This window comes from Conger conger, chromosome 6 (genome assembly GCF_963514075.1).
Source record: "Conger conger chromosome 6, fConCon1.1, whole genome shotgun sequence".
Taxonomy (NCBI): domain Eukaryota; kingdom Metazoa; phylum Chordata; class Actinopteri; order Anguilliformes; family Congridae; genus Conger; species Conger conger.
In genome coordinates, this window is record NC_083765.1 from 63,575,796 (window position 1) to 63,597,708 (window position 21,913).

At 46.1% G+C, this 21,913-nt stretch overlaps 1 protein-coding gene across 8 annotated transcripts in view; it reads right to left on the minus strand.

Annotated features, from left to right (window-relative positions):
• The window catches only part of nr1h3 (nuclear receptor subfamily 1, group H, member 3), a 37,012-nt gene that overhangs the window by 6,373 nt on the left and 8,726 nt on the right, over positions 1 to 21,913 (minus strand). For 4 of the 8 annotated variants that reach the window (XM_061244816.1, XM_061244817.1, XM_061244815.1 and 1 more), the window contains 7 exons: positions 16,627 to 16,710; positions 8,403 to 8,648; positions 7,563 to 7,829; positions 4,282 to 4,490; positions 3,661 to 3,840; positions 1,265 to 1,364; positions 650 to 763 (listed from right to left, as the gene is read on the minus strand). In XM_061244816.1, the coding sequence (XP_061100800.1) occupies positions 650 to 763; positions 1,265 to 1,364; positions 3,661 to 3,840; positions 4,282 to 4,490; positions 7,563 to 7,829; positions 8,403 to 8,648; positions 16,627 to 16,669 (1,159 nt within the window). In that variant the 5' untranslated portion in view covers positions 16,670 to 16,710. Of the gene's footprint in view, positions 1 to 649; positions 764 to 1,264; positions 1,365 to 3,660; positions 3,841 to 4,281; positions 4,491 to 7,562; positions 7,830 to 8,402; positions 8,649 to 16,626; positions 16,711 to 16,942; positions 16,984 to 21,913 lie in introns of those variants that run through there. The other 4 variants (XM_061244822.1, XM_061244821.1, XM_061244820.1 and 1 more) reach the window with 2 other exon arrangements.

The following is a 21,913-nucleotide window of genomic DNA, read 5'->3' on the forward strand; positions in this document are numbered from 1 at the left end:
AACCAATGGGCGAGAGAGGGTACAAATTACATCGGATTAAATTTGAAATAAGCCTTTATTATAAAGAATAATCAAAATATCCCATACTCGCATGGTATTAGTAACTGTGAAAAATGCACACTGTACCCTGCATTGACAGTGTACACTGAAATGTCTTTGCATACGCGTATATTTAAGTATGTCCACTTTAATGTCACTAAATAACTTAATATTTTATAAATCGTTAGGAGTGTGAAAGTGAATACGCAGCAAATTTACATTTGTGTATTGATACGGGAGCCCAGGATTTGCATTTTGCATCCGTGGTAAAGAGCAATATTTAATTGCCAAAGTAATCCCAAAAGCTGCGCTGCTTAAAAAAACAGTTTCATATATCAACTGAGGTTTTTGCATTCTGCCAGATCCGACCATCTCTGCCTCCGTAATTATTTGAAATCGGTCCCAAAAATAAATGTATTAGCTTCAATATACTTCCAGGTTAGTTGGCAAGCAAGCTTGCAATGCTTTTTCATAGTGAAGTGTCTGGAGTTCCTGGCCAGCGACAATCTAAGCTAACGCTGAACTGAGAACCTACACAGTGAATGAAAAACAGAAGTTAATGGAGAGGCTATGCACCATTAAGAGAAGGAGAGGCAGAGAGGGGTCCCACCTGCAGAGAAGATGTTGATGGCGATGAGCAGCGCATATTCTGCCTCATCCAGGTTCAGATCGTTCATGCCCTTGGAGAACTCAAAGATGGGGTTGATGAACTCCAGCTGAAGCCCTGAGAAACAGTGGAAAGGCCAGGTAAACAGCTGGGATTGCTGAGAAGGTAAACAGGGCTGGACTGTGGGGGAGACGGGGGCAGCTCAGGGTACTTTAACTTTCAAATGACAGTTACAAGGAACAACAATCAGACAACGATATGTTGACCGAATCCTTGCGTAGCGCAGACCATGTGTTTTGAGTTAGATACCTGGCAGAAGAGTAAAACTAGCCCTCAAGGACCCTCAATTTGAGAAACGGCAACATGTATTTATTTTTAAGAGAAGTCGGGTGTCAGCTGACCGTGAAGCAGCATATCTGAGAAAAATAAAGCTTCCCCAGTGAGGCCCCAGCGCAGCTAATGTCAGGTATGACACAGATGATCGTCTTTGGGCTTTTGTGTCCACACTTCTTTGGAAAACCTTTTCCAAAGAAATCAAAGATACACCAACAATATATGTTCTCCATAATCATCCAATCAACAATAGTTACATCAGAAAGTGAAATTAAATTAAATTACCTGCTTTTGCAAAGTCCTCCTTGTTGTAACTGAAGTCTTTCAAAAAGGTGATACTCTCAATAGCAGGGTTGTATCTCCGAGATGTCTCCAAAAGCATGATCTACAAGAGGAAAAATGAAGAGGTCCAAAAATGCATATATGGTAATTGCTCAATAGTTTTAATACCAATATAGCACAATTATAAAATTCAGCAAGTAACAATAAGCTTATCAAGTAATTTCAGACATCCTACACAGCAAGGTTATTACGATAGATCTATTTAACAAGATAATTTAATCTAGGATATATATGGCAGCCTAAAAATACCAAAGACGGATAATGAAATGAGAATAGGCCCGTAGGTGGCTTAATTTACCTCAATAATACACATTTACACGTTTCAATATAACTGGTTAAGTATTAGGTGGGTTAATCTGCACATAATGCACCCCTTGGCTGCTTACCAAAACACAAAACAGGAAACATAATGATTGAAATTAACATAAAGTACTTGCAGGCTAAAGCAGAACCCCCCCTCACTGAAATAACAAATGAGCAGTCTCCAATAATACAATAGAAACATGTGATTCAGATGAATTTTCCCATCACAGAAGATCAAAGCAGGCTATGTATGTCATCTATTTCAGAAGCGACTTCATGACTTTATTGCAATAAAATTAATTGAGTGTGAAAACACACAAACGGTTTCTCCTGCATCCTGTCATGTGATCACCAAGGCGAGGGCCATATTTTTATGTCCCGATAATTATAGTAACATGACAACGAGTAATTATTCTAATAATGTTCCTAAGTGTTTGTCACATAGCTTTGACTATGATTATGATTATGACCTTATTATGACAACACTGCGGCCAGTAGCAACAACAAGTCGATGAGCCACAGAGCTAGAGGAAAATGCACCTGAACGTCAAGCCCTGAAACGCATGCTTTGTGACAGATCTATGAAATAATGATTACTACGGAGTTTAGGACACACATCCTGGATCATCAATTTGACCCAACTGTCAAGGTTACAATCTTTTTGAGGCGTTCCAAACAACCTCCATTCACACAGTGCCCTTTATAATTTATAATTTGTTATTTAACAGACTTTTTATCCAAAGTGACTTACAGTTGATTAGACTAACCAGGGGACCTCGTGGCTACACCGGGGCTTGAACCACCAACCTTCCACGGTCCAGTCATGTACCTTAGCCACTAGGCTACAGGCTACAGGCTGCCCCAGTCATGTACCTTAGTCACTAGGCTACAGGCTGCCCCAGTCATGTACCTTAGCCACTAGGCTACAGGCTACAGTCATATACCTTAGCCACTAGGCTACAGGCTACAGTCATGTACCTTAGCCACTCGGCTACAGGCTACAGTCATGTACCTTAGCCACTAGGCTACAGGCTACAGTCATGTACCTTAGCCACTAGGCTACAGGCTACAGTCATGTACCTTAGCCACTAGGCTACAGGCTGCCCAAGGTTGTCATATATTCATATCACAGAGATGCCTTTAAGAAATATGCCGATATTCAATATCATTGTTATTACGGCAACATGAAAAGAAGCAATTACAATGCGTAGCCCAGTGGGAGCATTGATCTCAGATTACAGTTGCTTTTAGTTAGTTACAGTATGATCAACTGCAAACAATGCCTCAGACCAGAACCTTAAGTTAAAGAAGTTATTTTTAAAAATCGAAACGAAAATGTATTTGTTGCAACTTTCACCATCAGGAGAAAGTTGGTGATATCTTCAAATAACGCAATATACGATATTAACAGATATCGTGAGAAACACAAGTGCCCATATCCTTGTGGTTCTACTGTAGTCATTTTAAAAAGGCTTCAAGAGGTCCCCTCTTGGGGTGTCTCGGTGGCGCAGCCTGCAGAGCACTGACCGCATGCTCATTGTGAGCCGCGACGTCAACGGTTCGAATCCGACCGTCTGACAATTTGTCGCATGTCTTTCCCTCTCTCTCGCCCCCATTCTTCCTGTCTCTATATACTGTACAATAAAGTTGAAAAAGGCCTAAAAAATATCAACAAAAAAAAAAGAGGTCCCCTCTTGCAGTGACTTCAAGGGGAAGCTGAGATGAGCAAACAGCAGCTCACTTCGATGAGCAAACGGCCAGCTCACCTCGATGAGCAAACGGCCAGCTCACCTCGATGAGCAAACGGCCAGCTCACCTCGATGAGCAAACAGCAGCTCACCTCGATGAGCAAACAGCAGCTCACCTCGATGAGCAAACGGCCAGCTCACCTCGATGAGCAAACAGCAGCTCACCTCGATGAGCAAACGGCCAGCTCACCTCGATGAGCAAACGGGCAGCTCACCTTGATGAGTTAACGGCAGCTCACCTCGATAAGCAAACGGCCAGCTCACCTCAATGAGCAAAGGGCAGCTCACCTCGATGGTGGACGTCTTGAGCAGGGCGATCTGATCCTCCCGCGTCAGCTCCAGGAAGCCCGGCAGCTGCTTGGCGAAGTCCACGATCTCCTGAACGGACATGATGGCCAGCTCCGTGAAATGGGCGAAGCGCTGCTGCCGGACCTCGCGGTTCAGCGGATCCTGGCTCTGCGGCCAAGGCTGCACGAGGGGGAACAACAAGGCCATATATAAACGAACGCTGCGTCCGTCACGGGATATTTAAACCACTGTAACTGTGGCAACACGAACCGGTTGCATAGGTAAATGATTTTAGCAAGTGTCTCTTTTTCGGTTAGTGTTGTCTTTTGCTCATTACTTCTTTCTCATATCTATACCGACTGTCCATGTTGTCTAGGATACACCGTAGACATACGACCACATCCCCCGGCAGCACGATCCGGAGAGCAACACGCCTTCTCCAAGCCACATCGTCTCCAACCGCGACCGTTGTATGCCCTCCCCCCTACCACAGAGCGGCGAGCCAATCATGCCGCTCCACGTGAGCCTTTGACAGGACTGGGAATAGAACCCAGGGAGTTTATGCAGCGCTAAATGTCTTTGGGGGTGAGCCCAGGTACAGGATTAATCCAGCGCACTCACGGTGACTTTGGGCCGGTCGATGAAGGACCTCTTGTTGCACTGCTTCTGCATGGCCACCAGCTTCTCGATCATCTGGAGCTGCTCGGGGGCCAGTGGCGGGGGCTCCACCCCGGGGACGGGGTCCGGGGGCACGCTGGAGGTGCGCGCCGAGTCATCCTCATGCTGCTTCTTCATCTTCTTCAGCCGGATCTGCTCTTCAGACAGGACACCTGGGCGGGATGCAGAGAGCCTTCAGAACCTCAGCCAACCTCAGCCAGACACAACCAACCACAACCAAACTCAGCCAACCTCAGCCAACCACAACCAAACTTAACCGACCTCAGCCAAACACAACCAACCTCACCCAGACACAACCAACCTAAAATATCCAAATGGACAGTACTCTGGGTGTCAAAATAATGGTGTCAAATGATTTTAGGTAGAAACTGCTCCCCCAGAATCGCTGATTCAGCAATCACCTCAATTAATATTAACAGAAAGGTGAGGCTACAATGGGCATGCAATGCGCAAAACTGAAGGAAAAGCGGCGTCTGATGGATCTCGATTTCTCCTGCGACATGCTGATGGTCGGGCAATGAATCCATGGATCCATCCTGCCTGGTGGTGGTGATGGTATTGCTACTAACCTTGCACATCCAATGATGGCCAGACTACCCTTTTTCACAAGGAAACTTCCAGCAGGATAATGTGATATATATCACAATGCACACATCATCTCAAGCCGGTACCAGGAACATGAAAGTGACTTCAGTTCATTTCAATGACCTGCATAGTCCTCAATCCAATAGAGCAGGGGTCACCAACCCTGTTCCTGGAGATCGACAGTCCTGAAGGTTTTCATTTTAACCCTAATGAGGCACACCTGATTCTACTAATTAGCAGCTCAATGGGAGGGTAAACCTATAGGACGGCAGGTCTCCAGGAACAGGGCTGGTGACGAATGCAGTAGAACATCGTTGGGATGAGTTGGAGTAAGGAATGCAAAATCATGGCTGAGAAATCTGTAGGAACTGCATGATGCGATCAAAATCCCTCAGGAATATCTCCAGCACCAAAAATAAAATCAGGCTGTTCTGGAGGCGAAGGGGGGTCCTACACGGTAGTAGATGGGTAACCTAATTAGTTATATTAGTAGTATTAGTCATATTAGTATAATATTAGTAATACTATATTAGTTCAGAACAGCAAAGCCTTTCCTCATCTAAGAACACGTATCTATGGCACCTAAACGGTCAATCTCAAGCCACCTAGTTATTTCCCTCATACAGACTACCAGACAGGTAATGCTGGGTTAGCACTCCACTTTAAAATGAACATACCCTCCCATACTGCTTGGTCAAGGCCTATTTTTTCAGTGCCCTTTTTGAGATTTCATATATAAAGGCCTATAATCAAGTGTTGCATATGTTTTTATTCCCCAGTACAAACTTTTTGTCTCGCGTGTTATTATAAGACAGATTCATGATACGGTACTGTATGAATAGCAAATGGACACAAATTGCAAAGAAAACTGAAAAACGGGAATTAAAATTTTTCTATATTTATTGAAGAGTGTTGTCTAAGGCCTTAGGCCAGAAATGCACATCAAGAAACCACTACACACCGCAGAAAAACAGTAACTATATACAAAATAAAATTCCATTTGTACATTTGTCAGCATTTAGCTGTGCCAAAGTGCAAAACAGTTTCTGTCCAAATTAGGCAGAAGCACTTGGCACAGTTTGCATTGCCAGGAGGTTGGCTGGTAGACTTGTTTGGTGTCTCGGCAGGACTCTGTAGTCCTGCGTCCTTTGGTGCCTTTTCCCCGGCTCCTCCAGTAAAACGGTGGTTGGTATGGGCACAAAATTCCTCTTCTCCGGGCAGAAATTCACCCCAGAGAGCTGTAAACACGGATAAGAATGCACATAAGGATCTCATATTTTAGATGAGCAGAATATTTCATTCTGAATTCAAAGTCACTACATTTTCACATTACTCTACTGAAGCTCTCCAGCCACAGTTTTCAAAAGGGCTTTCAACTGCACACCCTAACACTAACACCTAAACCCTAACACTAACACCTAACCACTAACACTAACACTAACACTAACCCCTAAACACTAACACTCAAATCTGAGGGAGAAGGCATTGGGGTCCGTGTTTCTCCAGGAAAGTTCCACTCAGAGAATGGAATGTGACAAAGTCGCCATCATAACACCAGGTATTGGCATCATAACATTTGCTAGAATTGCTTCCCACAAAGATTATTTTTTATTTTTTATATGAACGAAATGTGCACATATAATTACTATTACTAGCTCCTAAGGTTTACCACTGAACAAGTAATCAAAACAAGCCAAATGTTTTATAGTCGGATGCAAAAATTTTAAAGCAAGATTACTTTTATTTTTATTTTTTTCGTTTATAAACTATAAAATAAAAAGCAATCCTCCATTAAAATTTGCAGAAAAAACTCAGGTTTAAAACTGTGACCGTTACAGTTCAGGTTTGCTTTCGATCACATACAGATTCATTGTAACGGACATTAAAACCAGGGGTGCCCATATTTTTGCACCCTTCTGTATTATCACTGCAACAACATATACAATTAATATTACAGGTCAGCTTTAGATTTTCACTTCCATTTCATAAATCAAATAAATGTACTTACATGTCCTCTGCTGGGTCCAGTCTGTCTTCATAGGCGATTCCCTCGTCCCTCAAGAAGCGTTCTGCTCTGCCTCTGTGGGCCGCTAAGCAGTGGCCTTTTCTCTGCTCAACACGCTTGAGCTCCTAACCATTTAGGTAGACCGCACTGGGCAAAAAGAATGGACTGTAGCCTCCCCCGTGTGTTGAAAATGAGCTATAGCAAAGTGGGTTGTGCCACACATTGAGAACCTCCAATCGGATGGTAAGACATAGAAGTGTCTGATTGGTCTACTGGCTTTGTGGAAGGGGTTTTAGGCGAAGTTATTAAATAAAATGTACAATGTACAATGACTGCTTATAAGTCTGGATTCTGACATGTTAAAATCTACTCCAATATCACGGAGAGATGATGTAGATGATGTCATAACCCTTCTATCAATAGTCATGGCAGAGACAAGGAAAGGCAGAGCGGTAGGAGTCCTACAGGACCGTGTGGGAGGAAAGGGGCTGAGACACAGGGTCCCGTCAGAGCTGAGACACAGGGTCCCGTCAGAGCGCATGAGGGCTGAGACGCGGGGTCAGGTGAGCAGGTTGGGGTAGAAGAGCGGGGTATTTGGGGTATTTGGGGTATTCGGGGCAGAGGAGATACTCACACTGCTCCAGCATGCCGGCCTCGCGGCACTTGCGCAGACGGCACTCCTGGCACTTGCGGCGCATGTACATGTCCATCTCACAGGACCCGCTGCTCTTGCAGGCGTACTGCGCGCTCTTGATCACGCTGCGCCGGAAGAAGCCCTTGCAGCCCTCGCAGCTCAGCACGTTGTAGTGGAAGCCCGAGGCCTTGTCCCCGCACACGCTGCACACCTCGTTCCCCAGCATCTTGGGGGCCGGGCCCTTCTTCCGCTTCACTGGCTGAGCCTCTGTGGGGACGGGCAAGCAGAAACGTTCATCCATTTACACCAGGTCCTGCAGCGTCCTAACCTCAAGCAGAAACGTTCATCCATTTACACCAGGTCCCGCTGCATCCTAACCTCAAGCAGAAACGTTCATCCATTTACACCAGGTCCTGCTGCGTCCTAACCTCAAGCAGAAACGTTCATCCATTTACACCAGGTCCTGCTGCGTCCTAACCTCAAGCAGAAACGTTCATCCATTTACACCAGGTCCCGCTGCATCCTAACCTCAAGCAGTAACGTTCATCCATTTATAACAGGTCCCACTGCATCCTAATCCCATCCAGTAACGTTCATCCCCACTGCATCCTAACCTCAAGCAGTAACATCAGTCTACACCAGGTCCTGCTGCATCCTAACCCCATCCAGTGATCCTTCTGGTTAGCCATCATGCCACCTTACTGCACTTTGGCTATACCCATGTTCACTCCATTGCAACAGTTGACACCAGAATTATGATAATTCTTCCAAGAGGAAGTGGATTGGACGATGTAATAATTTGCGATTCGATCAGCCTTAATGAGGGCCATGAGGGCCTACCGGAGTTGCTGGGTAGCGTGTCGCCCGTCATGTCCACCTTGATGTCGCTGGAGTCTACGGAGAGGGGGCAGCCCGGGACGGGGGCCGAGGGGTCCCCCAGCGGGGTGCCGTTCTGCAGGCCCGAGCAGCCGGCGAGGTGGGGGAGGGGCGATGGCCCGGCCCGGGAGCGGTCCGTCACCATCGGGCCGTCTGGGTCCTGCACCTTCCCGTCCAGCTGCAGTTCTGATGCCGCGCCAAACACTTCACCTGGACAAGCAGACAGGCCGCTGCACTCAGCAAATACACTTTCCATATCACACAAACACTAATGTACACACATTCTCTACACAAGCACTTCACCTTACGTGGCCGCTTTCACACACAACGCAAATACACTTTTTCACACACAGTGGGCCCATCTGGCCCAGACAGCTTATGCAGAATCCAGAACATCTGCCGGACACGTTTGTCAGGAAACGGTGGTCTGCAGGGTTCACTGATCTCACAGTGAATAATTAATAATCCTTTTTTCACTCACAAACTATTTAAGTAATGACAGATTACATTAGTTTAACAGTTTAGCTACTTATAGTGAGCACCATAACTCATTGGAGTGACACATTTTGTTATTTTGGTTCAGTAATCTAGCACTTTCTAGCATTCTTTATGCAATGACAATGAGCTTGAAGTGCAAACTGTCAGATTTCATCTGAGGTAGTTTCCATCCATATCATACGAACCGTTTAGAAATGACAGGACCTTTTGTACCTGGCCCCCCATTTTCAGGTACTATAAGTGTTTGTTGAATTGGCTTCACAGATGTGTTTTATGAGGCAGATGAATTAATTTGCGTCTTCGGTGAATGCAGAAGAGAGCAGTTGATTCCAGACTTCGCCATTTCCTTTGGAGATTGTCTTTGGGGTGTCACAACATGGGGAAGATAGCAATGTTGATGCAAATTAAGCTGGCCATCATCAGAAATTAAAATCAATCAATCTAGAACATTGCAAAAACCCTGGGCGTTCCCAAGTCAACAGTGTGGTTCATTATTAACAAGAAAAAAAAACAACTGGTGTACTGGCATCTTGACAAGGACTAAAAGAAGCCAGACTAGATCAGTAGATTAAAAAAGCACCTTTAAAATCAGGCTTATAATCAGTTACAGCTTGGAGGGGGGGCATCATAGGCAGTGTTTCATTCTGGAGATAAGACGAGTGGTTATTGAGAAGACCACACGGAAGCCGGTGGCACCGAGCATGAATCAGCGGTGCCAGCGGGGTTTACCTACAACCTCAGTCACCAGATGGGTACATGCGTTCAGTTCTGTGCATGAGGAAATTTTATTCTACGTACCTAAATATTTCAGTGCCTAACATCCTCCTTTGTTTCTTTTTCCTGCCACTCTCCCAACCCTCAGACCCCCGCTCTGAGGCCATGGACCACTCCGATCAGACCCCCGCTCTGAGCTCATGGACCACTCTGAGCAGACCCCCGCTCTGAGCTCATGGACCACTCTGAGCAGACCCCCGCTCTGAGCTCATGGACCACTCTGAGCAGACCCCCGCTCTGAGCTCATGGACCACTCCGATCAGACCCCCGCTCTGAGCTCATGGACCACTCTGAGCAGACCCCCGCTCTGAGCTCATGGACCACTCTGGGCAGACCCCCGCTCTGAGCTCATGGACCACTCTGAGCAGACCCCCGCTCTGTGGCTATGGACCACTCCGATCAGACTCATCCCTCTCCCCTCTGAACTGCCCACTCTACACCCAACAGAGACTCACCCCCTCCCCTCTGAACTGCACACTCTACATCCCTCAATGCTAGTTTAATACATCAAATGTTTCCATCTCGACCTACAGGCCAGTGGAGGATGGGCATTCCCCTATAGCCAGGTTCCACCCAAGCAGGGGGATTTCTTCTCAGAGGGGGATTTTTGTTTTTGCCACTGACTGAGGGCGTTTCTCCCCATAAGGGAGTCGTTTACCTCATATACTATTTGGGGGGGTTAGGGCTGATATTTTCCATTCTCTTCTTGTTACTCTGTAAAACGTCTTTGTGACGGTCTTCTGTGAAAAGCGCTACACAAATAAAATTGAATTGAATCATGTCTGATTGAGGAAGACAAAGACTACTGTAAGGGATGACCGCAGAATACTCTCTATGGTGAAGAAAACCCCCCTGACAACGGCCCAACAGATCAGAAACACTCTACAGAGGGTACACTACAAGATGCAAACCACTGAGAAGTCTGAAAACAGAAAGGCGAGATTAAGGTTGTCTAAAAATCACCTAAAAGTGTTTATTTATGCAACATCAACCCAACGACTGAAATCAAGAAGAAGCTCCTCCAACTGACATGGGAATCCTCCCTACTGAAGACCCCCCCCTACTGAAGACCTACTGAAGACCTCCCCCCTACTGAAGGCCTACTGAAGACCTCCCCCCTACTGAAGGCCTACTGAAGACCTCCCCCCTACTGAAGGCCTACTGAAGACCTCCCCCCTACTGAAGACCTCCCCCCTACTGAAGGCCTACTGAAGACCTCCCCCCTACTGAAGGCCTACTGAAGACCTCCCCCCTACTGAAGACCTCCCCGCTACTGAAGACCTCCCCCCTACTGAAGACCTCCCCCCTACTGAAGACCTCCCCCCTACTGAAGACCTCCCCGCTACTGAAGACCAGCCCCCTACTGAAGACCAGCCCCCTGGCCTAGAAGCACCATGAGTTCAATGGAAACCACTCCACTGCCTGAGAACAGGAACGGGATGATCAAAAGCTGCTTTGATCAGACGGGGCTACAAGACCAGCCCAACCACCTGTGAATGTGGAGAAGCAGGCCATACAATGGATCACTGCCTTGTCTGCCTTCTACTACCCAACTCTTGCAGCTCAAAAGACCTTGCAGAGTTCAGTAAAAATGCACAGAACTGTGTAAGAAATGGGAAACCGTCATAGGCACACGGGTCTGGCCGTTGTCACGGCGTCAGAGGGGGCTGAAGTCACTGAGTCACGCTCGCATGCCGGCCAAACTGGGGGAACGGTCAAAGCAGAACACTTGCGACCCTCGTTGTGCAACTCAACCCAGATCAGGTTTCCACCGCAAAAGGTATTCCGGACCCGACAGGCGGAACAAGGGGGCGGCATGGCAACTCGGGGGGTGAAACGTTTCCACCTGCTCACCTCATGGCACATGTGAACCAGTCCTGGCGATAGTACCCTTTCCCTAAATGCTAGTGGGGGGAGAATGAAATGCACACTCCTCCAGATTCATGAGAACTTTTCACAGAACACAAAACTACAGGACAAAAGTAGCATTTGGTTCTGAACATTAATGTTTTAAATTGTCACTAGTCTCAAAGAGCTTGATTAGCACCTTCAGTATTTGTCCCAGGTCAGTGTAAGAGTGAGCATCAGCATCCCCGTCACACAACTTGTTGTGAAACATCTGTTTACCAACTCTTGCACCGTTGCACTGTTCCAGTAAGTTCACAACGTCCTGCCAGCCCCCGCTGAAGCCTGCCCAGCACCAGCACCCAGGACATGCCGTCCCGTGGGAAAGAGAGCGGCGGATACCGGATCACAGGCGAGGGCTCGGGTGGGTGGACGCTTTTTAAATTAGCCGCTCTGTCCATGGCATCACAAATACCGTGAGAACAATAAAACCAATGAAATGAGTTTCTGTGAGGGTAGTCTAGGCAGACCTATCTGAACAGAAGCCCGGCTGCACAGTAATGGGTTATTTAAGTTGATTCCTGGATGGGTTATTTAAGTTGATTCCTGGCCCAGTTCAGCTGCACATGCCCAGATTGTGTCTCGCTCGTGCGGTCTGAGGGGCAGACAGGTCAGCCACGGCGACAGGGCCGTGCCGAGGGACCCAGTGACTGCGAGAGGGGACTGAGGGAAAGGCCAAGGCTTCCGTTTGGGCAGACTTTACCCACCACAGCCCATTAAACCTGCTACGCCTCCCTGACTCTCACACTGCAGCTCACCTGATCCTTTCCTCAATTCACAGATCTATCAAAATTACAACCCACTCTCTGACCAACAGGGACTAATACACTGCAGTGCACAGTAAATACAATTATTTTATATCGCATTAACCCTTTTTCTGATGATGATGCAACAAAATATCAAGTACAAGATGGCTATACATTAACTCCCTTGTTTCCTATAGTTTCACCTGGTTTGACTTTTGAAGTTATCCGAGTTGTCTGAAAACATACGTACAGTACTGTGCAAAAGACTTTAACAAGAAAAAATCCCGAAAGAAAATATACTAAAAATGAAAATCAACTGTTTTAAATTCAGAAAAATTCTATATAAAGAGCAGTGAATAGTTAAAATCAATATCAAATCAATATTTGTTCACCACCTTCACCATTAAAGTTGCATCAATTCTCTTGTCCAGCAGTTAAGAAAATCAGCTGGTATGCTGGACCAAACATTTTGGAGAACTTGCCACAGCGTTTCTGCAGACTTTGCGTCTGGCTATGCAGGTAATCCTAGATGATCTTGATCAAGTTTTTATCTGATGTTTTTCTGTACCCTAGAGGGCAGGCAATGAGTGTGTACGTACCCTAGAGTGCAGGCACTGGGTGTGTATGTACCCTAGAGTGCAGGCACTGGGTGTGTATGTACCCTAGAGTGCAGGCACTGAGTGTGTATGTACCCTAGAGTGCAGGCACTGAGTGTGTATGTACCCTAGAGTGCAGGCACTGAGTGTGTATGTACCCTAGAGTGCAGGCACTGAGTGTGTACGTACCCTAGAGTGCAGGCACTGAGTGTGTACGTACCCTAGAGTGCAGGCACTGGGTGTGTACGTACCCTAGAGTGCAGGCACTGGGTGTGTACGTACCCTAGAGTGCAGACTCAGTGGGTATGTACCCTAGAGTGCAGGCACTGGGTGTGTATGTACCCTAGAGTGCAGACTCAGTGGGTAAGTACCCTAGAGTGCAAACTCAGTGTGTATGTACCCTAGAGAGCAGACTCAGTGGGTATGTACCCTAGAGTGCAGACTCAGTGTGTATGTACCCTAGAGTGTAGGCACTGGGTGTGTATGTACCCTAGAGTGCAGGCACTGAGTGTGTATGTACCCTAGAGAACAGACTCAGTGTGTATGTACCCTAGAGTACAGGCACTGAGTGTGTATGTACCCTAGAGTGCAGACTCAGTGTGTATGTATCCTAGAGTGCAGGCACTGAGTGTGTATGTACCCTAGAGTGCAGGCACTGAGTGTGTATGTACCCTAGAGTGCAGGCACTGAGTGTGTATGTACCCTAGAGTGCAGGCACTGAGTGTGTATGTACCCTAGAGTGCAGGCACTGAGTGTGTATGTACCCTAAAGTGCAGGCACTGAGTGTGTATGTACCCTAGAGTGCAGGCACTGAGTGTGTATGTACCCTAGAGTGCAGACTCAGTGCGTATGTATCCTAGAGTGCAGGCACTGAGTGTGTATGTACCCTAGAGTGCAGACTCAGTGTGTATGTACCCTAGAGTGCAGACTCAGTGTGTATGTACCCTAGAGTGCAGACTCAGTGTGTATGTACCCTAGAGTGCAGACTCAGTGTGTATGTACCCTAGAGTGCAGACTCAGTGCGTATGTACCCTAGAGTGCAGACTCAGTGTGTATGTACCCTAGAGTGCAGACTCAGTGTGTATGTACCCTAGAGTGCAGACTCAGTGTGTATGTACCCTAGAGTGCAGACTCAGTGTGTATGTACCCTAGAGTGCAGACTCAGTGTGTATGTACCCTAGAGTGCAGGCACTGAGTGTGTATGTACCCTAGAGTGCAGGCACTGAGTGTGTATGTACCCTAGAGTGCAGGCACTGAGTGTGTATGTACCCTAGAGTGCAGGCACTGAGTGTGTATGTACCCTAGAGTGCAGGCACTGAGTGTGTATGTACCCTAAAGTGTAGGCACTGAGTGTGTATGTACCCTAGAGTGCAGGCACTGAGTGTGTATGTACCCTAGAGTGCAGGCACTGAGTGTGTATGTACCCTAGAGTGCAGGCACTGAGTGTGTGTGTACCCTAGAGTGCAGGCACTGAGTGTGTATGTACCCTAGAGTGCAGGCACTGAGTGTGTATGTACCCTAGAGTGCAGACTCAGTGTGTATGTACCCTAGAGGATTTAGGAAGGCAGGAAGGCCTGGGATTCCAGAGCATGATGCAGACTAGGGCTTGAATTTTTGTTGTGCTTTTGAAAAACTCTGGACCACAAATGGATATAATGTAACAATTCCTGTGCACCCACTCATTTTCCATTGTGACACATTGCCTTTAATATGAAGGAAATACATATATATATTTTTTAATTTAGCAGTCCGGAATCAAATAGTACACACAAGTGTAGGGACTACAACTTCCACATTCCCACAGGAAAATTCTGCGACGTCCACCACGAATGACGTCTAACTTGGTTCAGCCAATCCCGTAATGGCGGGAGCAATAAACGGTCCCGAATAAGAGCAAGACACGTTCGTGGGTTCTCTCTTCTGCTTTTTCTGCTTCTTCTGCTTCTTCTGCTTCTTCTCTTCGACGCACCCTTTTTGGCCAATCGCTTCAGCTCATCTGCTCCGAGACTCGGACAGAGGCTGAATGCTGCACAGCGCACTACCAGGCCTACGGACACACCCAGTTACCTTGCGGTAACTTCGTGGCCTATAGCGAGTGGAAACTGGTGTACGCAGAACGCTACATCAGTTTATCCCTGCAAAGCTCACCAAAGAACAACAGCAACGAACTTTTCCACCCGGAAAAGGGACCAACGAACATCCTTCCAGCAACCGAGCGGACCAGACGACAACGCGCGGCTAAGACGCCCCAGCCTGCGCATCTCTCCAGGACACGCATTCACAGCACCATCGCGGCTCCTACAAGGACAGCACGTCTTTTGGATCCAATGCGTATGGACTCAGTAAGAGAACAAACATTCAGGCATAGCCAGTGTTTAGTTTAGTCTTAACTGTTTTTGTGAATCTGTGTTTCCATATTTGCCGTCTTATCATTGGAATGTATTTTGGTAGCTATATATGTACGTGAATTGATTCGCCGTCTTTTGCGCATATATAGAGTAAACTACGCAAGTAGTCTTCTCACAGCCAACAATAACTAACACACCCAGAACTCTAGCTTACCCAAGCTAGCTACTCCCACTTTTACCTTTCCTTTGTTCAAGCGACACGGGACACGGGACACACACACACACACACACACCCATACACACACACACACACACACACACACACACACACACACACACACACACACACACACACACACACACACACACACACACACACACACAACCAACCAATATTAATATTGGTTATTTTTATTATTAATTAAAATACTAAATTTGTGGTTAGATATTTCTGATAATAGTAATTTTATGAGACTGATTACTTTTTGCAGTTATACTGCTACACAACGTTTAACTGGCGCCCCGGTTTCGTAGAGAGTAAAATCCCTGCGTTATTTGGCGGCCCGTGCGAGGACCCCTACACAAGCTATACACTGCATATCGAGGGAATAGCATAAATGCACAGTTCTTAACACATACTGGAGCTCATAACTGATGGAAAATCAAATGAAATGATATCCTTTATGACACGGAAGTCTCAGATCTCTGCTCCAAGTGCAAAGGAGGCGTCCGTACCTCCATGTTCTGATGGTCAATTTTGTTGTATTTGCAGGTCTCCTTGCAGAAGGCGAAAGACAAGTGACTCCATCTAACAGGTGACACACTGATGCTCATTTATAGAAGATATGCTGATCTTTGAACACTGCACTGCAGTGCGGGGGCGGACATGCCGAGCGACCCACACAGCTGAAAGAAAGGCCGTCTGTACGGGCAGCTGAATAATACCTCCCATCACACTGAAGGCCTTTATGACACCGGCCACAACTGGACACGGCACAACAAGTCTGCAGACAGCGGCAGAAATAAATGTCAAATAACTTCCTTCAAATATTTATGAGGCTCTGGAAATAATATAAACACTTGGAATGAATTCTACATAAAAGATGTGCCTTTGCATACCCATAAATTATGTGTTCTAAATAATACAAAATCCTCAAATATAATGCTAAAATACAAATACAATGCAAATAACCAACTTGTGCATTGTTTGCAAATGATCACCCTTAAATTATTTAGCTAGTAATGGATTTATCAGGAGGGTCTGGCAATAGCATGAGATGTAAAAAGCACACTAATTAACACCAGCAATGGAAGTTCTTACCATGACCAACATCAGTGACATTCGTCACAGACAACGCGGACATCTTCTGCCCAGCACCTTGTCATAACGGAATCAATCTTCACCCTGGTGAACCCAAGACAAAATTACATTATATTATATCCAATATTAATTTTAAGGTGATCCTCTGCATTCACAAAAACCACGATATGAAGGAAAACATCTCTACAATGAATGGCCAATAGTATTACCCAACAGCTTTTCATTTCTGGCATATGCGTCAAAAAAGGGCTTTACAGCCAAGTGCAGATGTGAATCGCATATAAATTAATAGCAAAATATAATTTAAGTCTACAACCTTCAGTCTGGAGTCGCACCACGTTTTGTCGGTCTACTCTGCCTGCCTCGGTCCCCACATCCCGAGTGTTTGAGGGGTCTGAGGTTCCTGCCCATCTGTCCGGCACGATCTTGACCCGCAATCACACTCATTTAGCAACCTCGTCATTTCCCCGCTCTCCTGAGCGTGCGTACTGTTTCAGTCTTTCACTTTTCTCTTGTCCATTTTCCCTTCTGCAATTGTTCCCCTTGCAGATTATGCACGATATTCTGTATTGCAGCCCCTCGGTCACTGTAACTTAGTTACTGCCGTGGTATTAGCAGGGTTTTCACTGTGAATCAGATTGTCATTCAGAATGGACATACCACTACTATTCCTAACACCACCATTTTTTCCTTACATCATCCCTATAAGCAGTAGCCCTTTTTATCTCTATATAATATGCAACTGAAATGCTTGGATGGGGTACAGCATCTATCTATAAGCAAGAAAACTCCCAAAAAAGCCACGTCAATGGGACCAGGGTGAGGCAGAAAGTTTGAATTAAACTGGTAAGAAATAAATTAAAAAAATATTTTTTTTGCCAGAACACAAGCCACAGGTCAGTCCAACCACATCAGTTTTATGTTAACAAGCTACTTCACTGATCAGTAGCCACACAACAACCGCGATGGTCTCTCCAGAAATGCGTCAATATATTCATTCACTTAGTAACATTACTTCAGCCTTGTACATTGTATAATCTCTGTTCTACGTAGCTATGATAAAGGCTGTAGTTAGCATATCCAACACCCCGGGCCAACAGAGGGGGCGGAGGCTCACAGAGGGGGCTGGGGCTCACAGAGGGGGCTGGGGCTCACAGAGGGAGCTCACAGAGGGGGCTGGGGCTCACAGAGGGAGCTCACAGAGGGGGCTGGGGCTCACAGAGGGAGCTCACAGAGGGGGCTGAGGCTCACAGAGGGGGCTCACAGAGGGAGCTCACAGAGGGGGCTCACAGAGGGGGCTCACAGAGGGGGCTCACAGAGGGGGCTGGGGCTCACAGAGGGGGCTCACAGAGGGAGCTCACAGAGGGAGCTCACAGAGGGGGCTGGGGCTCACAGAGGGAGCTCACAGAGGGGGCTGGGGCTCACAGAGGGGGCAGGGGCCCACAGAGGGGGCTGGGGCTCACAGAGGGGGCTGGGGCTCACAGAGGGGGCTCACAGAGGGGGCTGGGGCTCACAGAGGGGGCTCACAGAGGGGGCTGGGGCTCACAGAGGGGGCTCACAGAGGGAGCTCACAGAGGGGGCTCACAGAGGGGGCTGGGGCTCACAGAGGGAGCTCACAGAGGGAGCTCACAGAGGGGGCTCACAGAGGGGGCTCACAGAGGGGGCTGGGGCTCACAGAGGGAGCTCACAGAGGGGGCTGGGGCTCACAGAGGGAGCTCACAGAGGGAGCTCACAGAGGGGGCTCACAGAGGGGGCTCACAGAGGGGGCTCACAGAGGGGGCTCACAGAGGGGGCTCACAGAGGGGGCTCACAGGGCACGTAGCTGGCTGAGTGGGGTCAGGCTTGCCGGTCCAGAGGTAGTGAAAGTGATGACCCGCAGACTTTTTGGAGAGCAGAAACCTCCACGTTCAGCAGGGCGTCGAAGGTTTCCTTCTTCTTTTTCACCTTACTCTCGCTGACGAATGGGAAATGCCACCGGTCCACTGGCGCCTGGAGGAGCCCAGGGTGGAGCGGGCTGACGCCCACGCAGTTTCACTACGGACAGCCCAGAGGCCACCACAACACACCCACTTCATCCAAGCCTGAACCAGTCCTAAACGTAGCCAGTCCACAACAGCCGGTCCTTCCTTTAGTTGAGTGGTAGACCACCAGAAAGCTAGCTAGGTGGTTCTTGATATCAATGGATCTTCCCATTAGGAGTACCATTCTTAATCTTACAGACTCTACAAGTCCAACTTAGTCTGTTTAGATTCAGATCTTTAAGAGCCAAAATTGCCACGTCACTGGCCTGGGTGCTCAGGTTCAGAGACACATTTCCCCATAAATTTTCCCATTAACTTTTCTGCTCTTGAGAGATATAACAAACCAGGGCATCGTACCAGCTTCTAGTTTCCAGAACATTAACACCCATTACCCAAACTATGTAATTTGAGAAAGCAACCCAAAATGTATAATAATTTAAGCAAAGGTACAACACAGCAGCCTAGTTATTTATATTTATTCATTCATTCATTCATTCATTCATCATCCTAACCCACTTATTCTGAACAGGGTCGCAGGGGGCTGGAGCCTATCCCAGCATACATTGGGCGAAGGTCCATCGCAGGGCACACACACCATTCACTCACACACTCATACCTACGGGCAATTTAGACTCTCCAATCAGCCTAACCTGCATGTCTTTGGACTGTGGGAGGAAACCGGAGTACCCGGAGGAAACCCACGCGAACACGGTTATTTTTATTGAGAAACAAAATACATAATCACGTTAGCAGTGACATTGTCACTGAATGGACAGTGCTCAGGCAGATGACATTTACTTGATTATTATTTTAAAGGAACAATACATTTACTTGAGTGATATTTCTGGCTACTCTACCGACCACTTATTTAAAGTTTGTGAAAGTATGATTTCCACAGGAAATTTTTTTTTTTTTTATTGATTATGCCCACATTAAAAGCTCGGCCTGCTGCAATATACTTCTCCACATTCCTTGTTAGACTCCTTGTTTTTCCATCTAAAAGAGACATGTTCACATACAGGATACATTGTGTGCAACTTTGCTCTTTGCATTTCAGATCAGTTTTAATTGCAGGCCCAAATGGTGCACTGTTTTAGAACTTAAATTTAAGCCTGAAAAATGTTTTAATGTTTTACATGCGGCTTTTCACTTAAGTATGCAATTAGCTTAGTATATAGAAGTGCCTAATGAAATCAACAATTGCATTTGGAACATTTAAATCCTACTTCTTGCATGTAAAATTAAAACCTTAGGGAAAATTGACGCAGTACTAGCACAATAGACAGGCCTTTTATTTATTTATTTTTTAACGTGGCTGTCCAGCCATTTACAAGAAATTTCCAGCAAATTTCCAATTTCAGATAAAACTCTCACAGGATCCTGATTTTGTCACGCAGCATATTTTCCCTTTCAATACAAGCGTTTCAGTTCCCCTTTGACCACACCTCTTCTGCATGGCTTCCCATCACCACACTGAGCCAGGTCACGGTGGCCTGGGACCCGGACCAAGGGCTTCCATATTACAGCCCAGCTAAACAGAATGGCTTCATTACTCATGCACGGTAGCAAGAGGCTCAGAGGAACATTTCTCCGCACTTTAGTCATTGCTACGGAAACATCGATGGGCTGCGCAGAGAAACACTACATTTTACACTGTTAAAGTGTTCGACCACATCTTAAAGGTGACCACCAGATATTTTTTTTAAATAAACTACACCTGCCAAATGGAAGAATTGTCCCATTCTATGATTCACAATGATCAAAAGCAAATTTTATTGTCATAAAAGCAAGAAATAAGCCATAAAATATCCAATCCCTTACTGTTTTTGGCCCACCTCCCATTTTCAGCAAACTTCGGAATGAGCACATACGTCATATTTTGTGACAAGATTTCATGAGGAAGTTAAATACTACAAGTACTAGTTAAGTACTATTCCACTGACTATTAGCTCTCTGACTGTAGACAAACCTTCATGCCACCGGTAATTGTGACCTCGGTTAGTCCTGGGATGGGAGACCTCCTGGGAGAAACAAGCCACAGCTGGACGTGGTGTGGGTGGGCCTGTATGGGGGTGATCAACCTTCTGCTTAAACAAACACTAATGAGTTTCTACAGTGATGGGGACACTGTGCTGAACGAGACACCGTCTTTCAGATGAGACTTTAAAGTGAGGTCTCTTGCAGAGAGCAAAAAGAGAGTCAATGGAATAGAACTTGCAACAAACTCCTACAAGACGAAATCCTCACTGTAGGAAGAAGGCTATCGCTTTTGCTGGGAAATGCTAGGCCCTGTTAACAGTACCATGGGTTTATGATTTACTGCACCGGTTGACATGGTGTCTGGCTTGGTAAACTCCCATTTTTACATGAGTCAGTACTTACTCATGATATAATCACAGACAGATTCCATCCTTCTCATTGGAAACAGGCAAAAATCATTCCCACGGGAATGTTGTCTTTTTACAGCATATACAGGGCCCTCTATAATGTTTGGGACAAAGACCCACAATTTATTTATTTGCCTCCACAATGTTTCATTTGTCAAGAAGAAATAAAAATCACAAGAGATTAAAGTGCACATTATGAGCACATGTATAAAGGGAATACATTGTATACATGTTGGTTTCACCATGTAGAAATTACAGCAATGCATGTAGAAATTACAGCAGTGCATGTAGAAATTACAGCAGTGCTCATACATAGAGCCCCCATTTCAGGGCACAATCATGTTTGGCACACAGCAATGTTAAGGAAATGAAAGGAGTATTTTATTATATATCCTTTGCATGCCATTACTTCCTGATGTCTGTGACCTATCAACATCCAAGTCTGGATATCTTATTTTCAGGTTTTCCTACAAGCAATACTAAAATTATTTGCATTTGAATTGATCTCCATGGGAATTGGGGGGTGGGACTCGATTCAGCTGTACACTATGCAGTATGGAACACATTTGTTGGCTAAATGGCTTTAAGTCATCAAGGGTCCAAGGTATCAAATGAGCCCCAAACCACTGTGCTGCTGCCAGATATGCAGTAGATATGAAAATTATTTCCAATGAGTTCAACAGGAAAATTTGTCAGGACAAACAACTCTTCACATACATCAAGAAGTCATGGCATGCAAAGGGTATTCAACAAAATACTAAACATGACTACTTTCATTTACATAACATTGCTGTGTTTTTTTTTTGAATCTCTGACATTTACAAATCTGAAATTATGGAGTAAATAAATAAACAATGGGTCTTTGTCCCAAACATTATG